Here is a 12,585-nt window from a genome sequence, read left to right as displayed (position 1 = left end):
CACACACACACACACACACACCACACACACACACACAAATTACACTACAGTATATACCCAAATGCCACAAAGTACACACAATGCCAGGCGCTAATGAGATCAGATTCTCTCTCTCCCTCTCTCTCTGTCCCTATGTGTGTTGTGTGTGTGTGTGTGTGTGTGTGTGTGTGTGTGTGTGTGTGTGTTCCTCACACACTTCACCACCACGGATACGTTGACTGTCAACATTTCTGAAGCAAAATAGGTTGCATATGTTTCTAGAATGAATGAATATCAATGCTATAGAGTCTTTCTATTGAAATAGCATGGTGACCAGTCAGGGTGTCGTGGTGACCAGTCAGGGTGTCGTGGTGACCAGTCAGGGTGTCGTGGTGACCAGTCAGGGTGTCGTGGTGACCAGTCAGGGTGTCGTGGTGACCAGTCAGGGTGTCGTGGTGACCAGTCAGGGTGTTGTGGTCACCAGTCAGGGTGTCGTGGTGACCAGTCAGGGTGTTGTGGTGACCAGTCAGGGTGTCGTGGTGACCAGTCAGGGTGTCGTGGTGACCAGTCAGGGTGTCGTGGTGACCAGTCAGGGTGTCGTGGTGACCAGTCAGGGTGTCGTGGTGACCAGTCAGGGTGTTGTGGTGACCAGTCAGGGTGTTGTGGTGACCAGTCAGGGTGTTGTGGTCGGGGTGACTGGAGGGCGTAAACACCACAGAGCTGTGTTCAAGTCCCAGCGTGTTCAAAGTCTCTAAACCCTGAGTCACATTTAAGGTTTTTGTTATTTATTCAACCTTTATATGCTCCCTCTAGGAGTAATTATGCACAAAAACAAAATACCTTACCATAACTATGCAGACGATACCCAACTCTATATAAGTCTTTCCTCAGGTGAATATGCTCCCTTAGACTCACTCTGTCAGTGCATTGACCAAATAAATGACTAGATGCGACAGAATTTCCTCCAGCTAAACAAAGACAAAACACAGGTGATTGTCGTCGGTCCCAAAGAACAAAGGCTTAAAATCACTGCACGCCTTGAGTCTCTATCCCTGAAGCCAAAGGATCAAGTCAAAAATCTTGGCGTTATTATTGATTCCGATCTCAATTTCAACTCCCACATTAAGTCAATCAGAAAATCAGCTTTCTATCATCTTAAAAATATAGCAAGAATTAGGGGCTACATGTCCAGACAGGATCTAGAAAAATGAATTCACGCCTTCATCTACAGTAGGTTAGACCAGTGGTTCTCAAATGGGGGTCCGGGGACCCCCAAGGGTCCGTGGCACTTTGCCAAGGGGTCCGTGAAAAGTTTTCAGGAAGAAAAAAAATCTAAACTTTTTTTTTCTGCAAAAGCTTCGTAGTTCAACGGAAATATTGTATGCTTTAAATCTAAAATGGTTCATGGATTACATTCTAATCTAACAAACATATCAATTTAAAAGTCAAGCATGTTACCATGGAAACAATTAAGCTTAGCCCAAAATCACAAATAAGCATGAGGGGATGCCCGGTATATTTTCTATCTTATAAGGGGTCCTTGGCTGAAAAACATTTGAGAACCTCTGGGTTAGACTACTGTAATAGCCTTTTCTCTGCTCTCTCCAAAAAAGAACTTAGACATTCAGAATGCTGCCGCTAAAGTTCTAACAAAGACTAAGAAAGCTGATCATATTACTCCAGTTCTTAAGTCCTTACACTAGTTGCCAGTGTGTCATAGAATAGATTTTAAAATAATGTTACTAGTCTACAAATCACTTAACGGCCTAGGCCCAAAATACATCGCTGAATTGCTCCCACGCTATGAACCGTCTAGACCTCTCAGGTCAGCAGGGTCCGGCTTACTAACTGTCCCTAGGATCAAATCAAATCATGGGAAAGCCGCATTCACCCACTATGCTTCTGCTAACTGGAACAATCTGCCTGAAGACCTCAGATCTGCCCCAACTTTACTTACTTTAAAAAATAAACTAAAGACTTTTATGTTTACCGTCGCTTTTAACTGCTGAAAATGTGTTTTATTCCTCTGTAAGTTTTTAACTATTTTTGCAACTACTCTGTTGTGATGCTTTTAAATGTCTATTTTATCCTCTTCTTTTATTCTCTTATTTTCTTGTGTCGACCATCTTATGTGAAGCACTTTGAATTGCCTCTATCTGATTTTATGCAAACCCAATGCTGTGGCATGTACGGGCAACAGAAGACGCAAGGTACCAGTAGAGGGTATGCTTGGCGTCCAAACTACAGTATAAAGACAAAGCTGTTATGAAATGTCTATTTTATCCTATTTTTTTATTTTCTTATGTCATCCATTTTATGTGAAGCACTTTGAACTGCATCTGTGTATGAAATGTGCTATACAAATAAACTTGACTTGACTTGACTATTTAACCCAAACCTAAACCATCACCTAACCTTAACCAAGTAGTTTATATTTGCACAATGTTTTCAAATGTACTGGAAACAAGGCGACATTTTCAAATTTACACCGGAAAATGTTGGTTAATTTGCAATGTTGTTATGCAACATAATTGGCTCACAGCGTTGAACGTCACGTTCAAACTGCCAACATTTTTTCTCCTGGCAACTGGGTTGTATGATGCCTCTCTCTCTAACACACACACACACACACACACACACACACACACACACACACACACACACACACACACACACACACACACACACACACACACACACACACACACACACATTCCCAGTCCTCCCAGTGTGTGTGTGTGTGTGTGTGTGTGTGTGTGTGTGTGTCCCAGTGGTCACTGCATGGTCTCCATTGATAACCACAGAGCCTCTCCAATCCCTCTTCTTGGCTCCGACTCCAGCGAGGACTAGCTGTCACCCTCCCCAGTGTGTGTGTGTGTGTGTGTGTGTGTGTTCTGGTGTTTGTGTGTGTGTGTGTGTGTGTGTGTGTGTGTGTGTGTGTGTGTGTGTGTGTGTGTGTGTGTGTGTGTGTGTGTGTGTGTGTGTGTGTGTTGTGTGTGTGTGTGTGTGTGTGTGTGTGTGTGTGTGTGTGTGTGTGTGTTCTGGTGTTTGTGTGTGTCTGTGCACATGCACCCCCCACCCCTCCCCCCCTGCAGTGTGTGTTGGGCTGATAGGTGGTGGTGGTTGAGGTCACTCTGCTCGGCTGCAGTAAGAGGATTGTCAGCGGTAAACACCGTGAGATGCTGGCAACCATCAGCATGACAACCCCCCCCTTCCTCCACCCACCACCATGGAGATGATGCCTCCATCTCTGCCCCTGTCCCACTGGATTGTATCAGAGAAGATACACTATAGAGCCTGCCCATTTTTTCCACAGTTCTTGTCCACCAGAGAATTCCCCATTTATTTTCTCCATAGACATTTGATCCTTGCATAAAGAGTTTTAAGCCTGGAACCAAGAAAACCAAACAATATCTCTGCATTTTCTGCAAAGTGGGCTAAATGTTCAGTTGTAAGTCAAAGCCACATCATGTGAGATGTCACAAGCACTTGTATTGAAACAAGACGGATCAAAATAAAATGCAAAGACAGGCTTTCCTTCTCTGACTATTGGTGCTTTCACACAATATTTACACAATGAGATTCTTGATAAATCATCAATATGTTAGCATGTTAGCCCCAGCTAGCTTGGTAGCCGTTAGACGCCTAGCTTGCCTCAGTCAAGTTAGCTTGCTAGCTTTGAGGGTGGGTGTCAGCTCAATGACGGAAGCTCACCCCCATAGGCTACGCTCATCCCATGCACCTCCCCAGGCTCCACCACGCTCCACTCTCTGAACACACTCCCTCCCACTCTGCTGACGAAAAACCAAGATGGCGACGGGCACCCCTTTACCTAAAAATGGGAGCCAAAACCAATGGGATAGCTCTGTCCGTATTTTTTTTTTTTAGGTCATTGACAGTAACGAGCGTATCGCTCTATGTTGGACACCAGATGGAAAAAGAAGCAAAGGACGCCCTAAACGAACTGTGGAGAGGGATCTAAAGACGATGGGCCTGACATCATGGGGGGCGGTGGCTGCTGTGGCCAGTGACAGGGACAGATAGGGCCATCTCATTAAAAGAACGACTCTTCACCCCAGAAGAAAACGGACCTAAGTAAGTTAGTAAACCATTTCTCTAACCTTAACCAAGTCGTTTTCCCGATCCATAACCGTAACACAAGTTGTTGACTATGGTCTCATGACATATGGCGTGCTACCAGCTGATCACACGTGACAACACGATATGAGTTGGGCGTGGCTTACCCGTGGTGATGACGGGGACTTTGTTGTTGACAGGAAGTACGGTGACGTTGAGGTCGTAAACAGGAAGTGTGCCGTGGAGAGGGACGGGAGGGGGCGGGGCGTCTCCGTGGCAACAGCTGTCCGTCCCCCCAGCCTCCCCGTCAGAAATGATGAGCGTGACTGTGTCCCATACCGGCTCGGGTCCGATCTCCCCTCCTGCACACACATACACGCGCACACACACACACACACACCCACGCACGCACACACACACACACACATACACACACACACACACACACACACAAGCGTCCTTTCAAATCCTTGAATGAACATCTGCATAGCAACAGGTGTGTCATCATCAGTGTTGGCCGCGTTACTTTAAAAAGTAATACCTGTAATATTATTACTTTACTTATTACTCCATGCCAACAGTAATTCGTTACACTACTCGTTATATTACTTTTTCCGTTACACCCCACAAAATTGGTAATTGCGTCCTTTCCCATCAAAAGTCAGCCTTTGTATGTGCGTACGTGTGAAACAGGCCTAATCTCTTCGCCGCTAAGCACAGCTAAGGCTTCAAACTAGCCTTTTTTCTACAGCCTTTGAATCCATAAAGTTACATGTTTCATGCGCTGGATGAAGCTGCCTGCTTTCCAAGAATCAAGTTGATGTGCCTAGCTAGCGCAGGTGCCCAGGGTGACGCACAAGGGTGCCATGAGCATCAACATCCGACGCACAAGGTGTGCGTGACAAAGAAGAAGAAGGAGAAGTGAGAACGGGCTCTAAAGGCTGACCGCTGTGGACGTAGTAGATGTGTCCCTGCAGCAGGTCCTGTTGGGAGAACCTGTCGGCGGGCAGCCCTGCTCTCTGCAGCTCTCCTCTGGAGGGCGTCCTGGCCAGCATGTAGGTCAGTCTGGAGTCCTCGCTGTCCCGGTCGGTGGCTGACAGGAAGTCCACCGTCACCTGGACCCGCCCCCCCTCCTTGCAGCTCAGCTCCCCCCGCAGACCGCCCTCTAGCTGTGGGGGCTCGTCGTTCATCGGCAGGACCTGAAGGACATTCCGGGGGAAAACCTTGCTTTAGTTGAAGTGTTAAGTTAAGTGTTGTTGTGTTTTGGGGGCTTTTTGGATTCCTGTTGTAGAATGGAATTTCACCACTCCTCATCCGCTATATAATAATTATAACAGCTTATATAAACCAAATGAATTGAAACCAAGAGTCCAGGATGTGTCTTATAAAAGTACATTTAAAGCCATACATTACTTTGGCAAACTGCATTGCCAAAGGACTGAATTCTCAACGTACACATTTTGGTATGTCATACAGAGTTCCAATGTATTCAGTGGCGATGTCACAATTTGACATACGCTTTATACTCGGGGGAAAGAGGAAAGGCAGAGAGGAGGGGGGAGAGGAATGTATGTGCGCTGCTGCAGTCTGACTGGGAGACTGTTATCAATTGTTATGGAACCTGATGCACTGTCCAAGGTTTCAGCAAAAGGGAGAAAGACTCAATGCCACTGGGGTGAATCTGTATGTGTGAGATGTCACTAATAAGTCATACCATTAATTATGCGTATGCAATTATAATGATAGCTTATTGATTAGGAAATGCCAATGGAACTTCAATTTTCTACAACAATTCCTAAACAGTGCAAACAGCACAGCAATACAGATGCCGTCACAGCAGTAGTCCTCCGTTTTGAGGAGTAGTCACCTGTATGAGGAGGACCACGTCAGCAGAGTTGTGTCCGTCTGTCACCGTCAGGCCCACAGCGTCCTCCGTGGTCTCAGAGTCGTCATGGATGTACCTGCAACACAGACACAACTGTCACATCCTACATGGATGTACCTGCAACACAGACACAACTGTCACACGCTACATGGATGTACCTGCAACACAGACACAACTGTCACACGCTACATGGATGTACCTGCAACACAGACACAACTGTCACATCCTACATGGATGTACCTGCAACACAGACACAACTGTCACATGCTACATGGATGTACCTGCAACACAGACACAACTGTCACATGCTACATGGATGTACCTGCAACACAGACACAACTGTCACATGCTACATGGATGTACCTGCAACACAGACACAACTGTCACACGCTACATGGATGTACCTGCAACACAGACACAACTGTCACATGCTACATGGATGTACCTGCAACACAGACACAACTGTCACACGCTACATGGATGTACCTGCAACACAGACACAACTGTCACACGCTACATGGATGTACCTGCAACACAGACACAACTGTCACATGCTACATGGATGTACCTGCATCACAGACACAACTGTCACACGCTACATGGATGTACCTGCAACACAGACACAACTGTCACATGCTACATGGATGTACCTGCATCACAGACACAACTGTCACACGCTACATGGATGTACCTGCAACACAGACACAACTGTCACACGCTACATGGATGTACCTGCAACACAGACACAACTGTCACATGCTACATGGATGTACCTGCATCACAGACACAACTGTCACACGCTACATGGATGTACCTGCAACACAGACACAACTGTCACACGCTACATGGATGTACCTGCAACACAGACACAACTGTCACACGCTACATGGATGTACCTGCATCACAGACACAACTGTCACATGCTACATGGATGTACCTGCAACACAGACACAACTGTCACACGCTACATGGATGTACCTGCATCACAGACACAACTGTCACACGCTACATGGATGTACCTGCAACACAGACACAACTGTCACACGCTACATGGATGTACCTGCAACACAGACACAACTGTCACATGCTACATGGATGTACCTGCAACACAGACACAACTGTCACACGCTACATGGATGTACCTGCATCACAGACACAACTGTCACACGCTACATGGATGTACCTGCAACACAGACACAACTGTCACACGCTACATGGATGTACCTGCAACACAGACACAACTGTCACACGCTACATGGATGTACCTGCATCACAGACACAACTGTCACACGCTACATGGATGTACCTGCATCACAGACACAACTGTCACACGCTACATGGATGTACCTGCAACACAGACACAACTGTCACACGCTACATGGATGTACCTGCATCACAGACACAACTGTCACACGCTACATGGATGTACCTGCATCACAGACACAACTGTCACATGCTACATGGATGTACCTGCATCACAGACACAACTGTCACATGCTACATGGATGTACCTGCAACACAGACACAACTGTCACACGCTACATGGATGTACCTGCAACACAGACACAACTGTCACACGCTACATGGATGTACCTGCAACACAGACACAACTGTCACACGCTACATGGATGTACCTGCAACCAGTTTTTATTAGTGCAAGTCAACTCGGTGAAGACTAAGTTGCCCTGTTCCAAACTGTGTTGCCCCACCCACTTCCATGGGGAAAGAAGCAGCTGTCAAAACTTTGGGGACATTTTTCTGGGTGCCGCTCAAAGTAAAAAACGACTCTTTTGATTATCAAGTTTTACATTATGAGCCTATTTTTCTCCAGAATCCACCAAGAGGCATTTTCCGAGGCTTCCTCTCTGGCTCTGGCCACTATAGCTCTGGGCCTGGGCTCACTCGTGAACGCAAAGCAGACATGCCACATGACCTTGGGCTGCACATCACGGAAGTAACACCAGGAAGAGAAACCCCTTCAAAATGCTTCATGCGGTGGTGAGCATCTTACGTTAGAATCAATGGGCAGTCAGTTTCGATACCCTATCCAGTTTCTCTTATACATCCATGATAGCCACACACCTGAGCCTGAGGGCTCTCAGGTCGTACAGAGTGATAGCCACACACCTGAGCCTGAGCGCTCTCAGGTCGTGCAGAGTGAATGCGTCTCCCTCCCGCAGCCTCCGGCCCTGCAGCTCCAGCCGGCCGTGGCTGGCCCCGCGCTGCACCTCCACTCGCAGCGCCCCCTCCTGGCTGTCCCCGTCCCGCACCAGGAGGTGCTCCTCCATGACAAATGCCCCTCCACCCTCCTCCACCCGCAGCAGGTTGGTGAAGACCTGAGAACAGAGAAGCGCACAGAAAAATCCAACAAAAAGGATCAAAATCTGGATCTCAAATTTACACTGGATGAATCTATCGATCATCTCTGTATCTCTCTATCTATCTATCTATCTATCTAGTACTGTATATATCTATCTATCTATCTATCTATCTATCTATCTATCTATCTATCTATCTATCTATCTATCTTTTTTTATTTCAATGCAATTTGCAAAGTTTTATGGATCTTTGCTGTAAAATTGCGGGAACTGGCAAAAATTGTCAGTTGACAATTGACCTCTGGCGTCTGGTTGTCCACGGGGATGATGGTGATGTTGAAGAGCAGGCCGGTGAGGGCGCCGCCCTGCTGGTCGCTGACAGAGAAGACAAACTGGACAAACAGCGGCTCTGGCCCGATGTCCTCCACCGGAGGCATGAAAGCCACCTTCATATGGTTCACTGCATGCTGCCAGACGAGAGGAGAACATGCATTTACAGTACTACTGCTGTGTTGTATTAATGTAGGTATTCATGTTATTAATGTAGGTATTCATGTTATTAATGTAGGTATTCATGTTATTAATGTAGGTATTCATGTTATTAATGTTGAACCTGTGTGAAGGACTTCAGCACCGGCACCATGGGGTCTTTCTTCATGCCGTTGGTGCTGTCTGTGTAGAACAGACGGCCTGCATCCATTAACCTGCAAACACAAACAGTTTACATGTTATTTCTGACAGGGGCAATAAATAAGGTTTTTATTTTTCACACAAACAGACCAGAATACCTGGGGGTTGAGAGGCTTCTAGATCAATACCAATGCCACAGACCACATTGGGGGGGGGGTCAGATTGCAATGGGATAGTGCTTGACCACATTAACCTGATTGCATATACAACTGGTATTAATAAGTGTCTCCAGTGTCCACATTGAGATCCGATTGCGATCGGATCAGGCAAGCTCCATAGCGTAGAGCAACAGAAAAACAGGGGTGACTGTAGGCTGGGTGATGTGTAGACTTACCCTGGGTGTGCTGGGCTGAAGCAGGGCTGGGTGATGGTGTAGGCCAGGTCAGTGTGTGGGTGCTCTCTGTCAGTGAAGTGCAGGTGAGCCTGGGTCAGCTGGATCACCTCCGTCTCCTTCACGGTCAGGGAGCGCACACTGCCCGCCACTTCCAATGGCAGCTGGTCCTTCACCGGGAACACATGGATCACCACAGTCTGGGGTAGGAAGGGGGGGGGGGGGGTCAAACATACAGTACAAATTATTACATTCTCAACTAGAAATACTGCATCGTGATTGTATGTTGCCACCAACCAAGTGAGCAGTCTGCATCCATGTATGTCCAGACATTCAGCCTTATGGCACTTCTAATCACAATGCGTTCCTGAGATATCGCGTTAACGAGCCTGAAAATGGCAGTCGTGAGGTCACAGTGACCTTGAACTTTGACCACCAAAATCGAATTAGTTCATCGTTGAGTCCAAGTGGAGGTTTGAGCAAAATTTGAATTAATTCTGTGAAGGCGTTGCTGAGATATCGCGTTAACGAACATCATAGGTTATATTCGTGCCTCGTCTAGCCTGTGCTGTGGTGTGCAGGAGCGGTGGGTAAACAACGTTAACAGGCTGGAGACTGGGATAGGCTTCAAATTTTGAAAATGCAGCATAAATTGTTAATCGGGACATAATTACCAGTATGTATAAAGCTGCTTAATACACACTGTGTACATAGCAGAATAACTGAATATGCCCATTCATGGTAATGCCATATTTCAATGTCAGCTCGATGCCTGAAGGCCAAACAGCATTTAGCAGTTTTAATACTTCTCCTACTCTCACAAAAATAGGCTACGTGAAAATAACACAACCTCAAAATCAGCGATTTACGTGTGGTGGCCACGTATTATGGAAAAAAAAATTGGCTCCACCACAACCTGAATTACGTTTCTCCACCACAAATTTGAAAATATTCCATTACATTACAAATGTAATTACGTTCCAAAGAAAGCTTGTGTTATGGTTGTGGTTAGGCAACTAAAACAACTTGGTTAAGGTTAGAGAACTGGTTTGGTCAGGCTTAAATAAGAAAAACACTTTTGAATATGGCTGACAACTGAAATGTACTTTGAAAACGCTGGGTGGTCGGCATCGAAGGCAAACGTATACACGCCCATCCACCACCCTGACCACAACGCCCTTGGTCATCATCGTCACACTCCCCCATGTTTATGTCACTGTTCATTCGTCATTTTAACCCTTTACTTGCCACTCACCATGGAATGCATTGTTAAATGGTCGTGGTCATTGAAGGTGTTTCTGTGAGATCAGGGTGCCCGCTATACTCACGTGGCTGTGGGAGAGGTTGGGCGGCTGGTGGCTGTCGGACAGCGTGAAGTCAAAGGAGTCTTCAAACAGCTCGTCTCCAGAGTGCTGGTAGAAGATCTGACCGTGGAACAGATCTCTCTGCAGGAAACTGTCCACGGCTTCGCCTGCAGGCCGAAAGAGGGAGAGACAAATGATCCAGACAGGGAGCCAGTTAGCTGCTCTTAGCTGCCTGCAGCTGTCATGGGTCTGGACTTTGTCCTAGTGTCCTAGGTTTTGTATTTCTTTGTGTTTGGAATTTCTTGTCTTGTTCATCTAGTTCTACGTGTGCCATGGCCATATTCTCTGTCTGCCCCAAGGTGTCTTGTTTGTAATCACTCCTCCCTGTGTAGCCTATCAGAGTCTTGTGCCCCAGCCAGTCCTTGTCGGTTCATTTATTCTTGTTACTAGGGATAGGGATAATTAATTCGATACTCTGATTGGATAGTGGGAGGTCGCGGCCAATTGTTATCCAATCAGAGAAAAGTTGACATTTTCTGGGAAACGGAAGGTCGGATCACGATGCCTATAAGGGACTGCATGTATTTTTTCACTTCGAATCCAATGCCACCATTCGTGAGTATCTACTCACCTGTCTGGTGGGCGGAGCTCTTCCTGACCAGCTGTCCAGCGCGGGGGGCGTAGACCACCCGGTAGAGGATGAGGTCATCGCTGGAGTCGAGGTCTGAGGCCAGTAGCACAGACTCCTCCAGCTGCACGGCCCCGCCCTCTCGCACCTCCAGCGCCACATTGTGCACGAGCACGGGTGGCGAGTCGTCCTTGGGCAGGATGTGGATGGGGAACTTGTGGCGGACGCTGTGGCGCCCGTCGCTGATGCGGAACACGATGTGGTCGCTGGTGCTGTCGCTGTCAGAGTGATGGTACACCACCACCCCCGCCCGCAGGTCGCGCACACGGAACATGAAGGCTTTTCCTCCTGCAGGGGGCAGAGATGGACAGAAGCTTCAGAGGCAGGTTAACAGGGTTCCAACACATTTTCATGGATACAATTTCCAAACTTTTCCATGACTTATCAAGGATCCATAAAATAATTTCTACGTCAGTGGTTCTCTTTTTTTGTTCGCTTTTTCATGTCAAGGCCCATAAACTGACACAAATTAGACCACAGACCCACATATGGTAAGATTTTGTCCCAGGGTTCCCCATCTGATAATATTTTTTGTTTTAGATGTTTACAGAAAGTGTATGAAACCCATGAACAAATAGTCACACATTCTGTCATTGTGTTACTTATGGATGGAATTATAGTGAAAATAAATGATTTCCCTTTTTGCTGGGGACCCCCTGCAACCAACTCAAGGTTGCGTTTTACTGCTTTACAGTCACTGTATTGCATTATGGGAGCTATTCAAATATAACGTGGATTTCCATAAAATCTTTTATATAAAATATAAAAAGAAGCACCAAAATCGAATAAAATAATTAAACAAACAAAAAAAGCAATAGAGACATATCTTATCTTACACTGTAAGAGGGGGAAAAAGCTGTAGACATGGTATAAACAGGGTGTTTCTAGAAATGGTCATAGGATGATTTTTTTTGTAAGTAGATATATTTCAATTCAAAATATCAAAACAGATGTAAATTGCGCTTTGTATAGTGTTCAGACTTTTTCCTCATTAAATTACATGATTCATTTCAGATTCGAAGATATACTGTATACATAATATTCCATTAAACAGGTTGTTATTGAAGGGGATTTGAAGCTTGAAGATTCAAACTTCACTGACACTTCCTGACTGTCCTACATCCATCTGTCAGCTGACCAGCCGGCTGGCGGCCATAGCTTTCTCTCCCCTATCTATTCCTGCTTTGATTCAATTAGCGTTTGCGACACACACATGCTGTATTTCCACTGAGCGCATATTGTCACTTGGAAATAACAAGTTTCTCTGAGTGCCTGAAGGCGAGGCGCGCTGGCTGGGCTTTCTCTGGGAGCAC

General features: G+C 46.3%; 1 protein-coding gene across 1 annotated transcript in view; it reads right to left on the bottom strand.

Moving 5' to 3' along the window:
* LOC310772016 (FRAS1-related extracellular matrix protein 1-like) overlaps positions 1-11,560 on the bottom strand; it is a gene marked incomplete at both ends in the record, with an annotated part of 19,324 nt that extends 7,764 nt beyond the window's left edge. Inside the window, 9 exons of the mRNA XM_083664493.1 lie at positions 4,224-4,418; positions 5,003-5,255; positions 5,924-6,017; positions 8,069-8,277; positions 8,559-8,726; positions 8,873-8,963; positions 9,284-9,480; positions 10,609-10,751; positions 11,216-11,560. Of these exons, the coding sequence (XP_083520619.1) occupies positions 4,224-4,418; positions 5,003-5,255; positions 5,924-6,017; positions 8,069-8,277; positions 8,559-8,726; positions 8,873-8,963; positions 9,284-9,480; positions 10,609-10,751; positions 11,216-11,560 (1,695 nt within the window). The remainder of the gene's footprint in view (positions 1-4,223; positions 4,419-5,002; positions 5,256-5,923; positions 6,018-8,068; positions 8,278-8,558; positions 8,727-8,872; positions 8,964-9,283; positions 9,481-10,608; positions 10,752-11,215) is intronic.
* Between the last annotated feature and the right edge of the window lie 1,025 nt (positions 11,561-12,585).

This window comes from Poromitra crassiceps, assembly GCF_964638095.1.
Source record: "Poromitra crassiceps genome assembly, contig: HAP1_SCAFFOLD_1725, whole genome shotgun sequence".
NCBI lineage: Eukaryota > Metazoa > Chordata > Actinopteri > Beryciformes > Melamphaidae > Poromitra > Poromitra crassiceps.
Note: the sequence above shows the minus strand (reverse complement) of the source record. Positions and strands in the feature narration are given on the sequence as shown.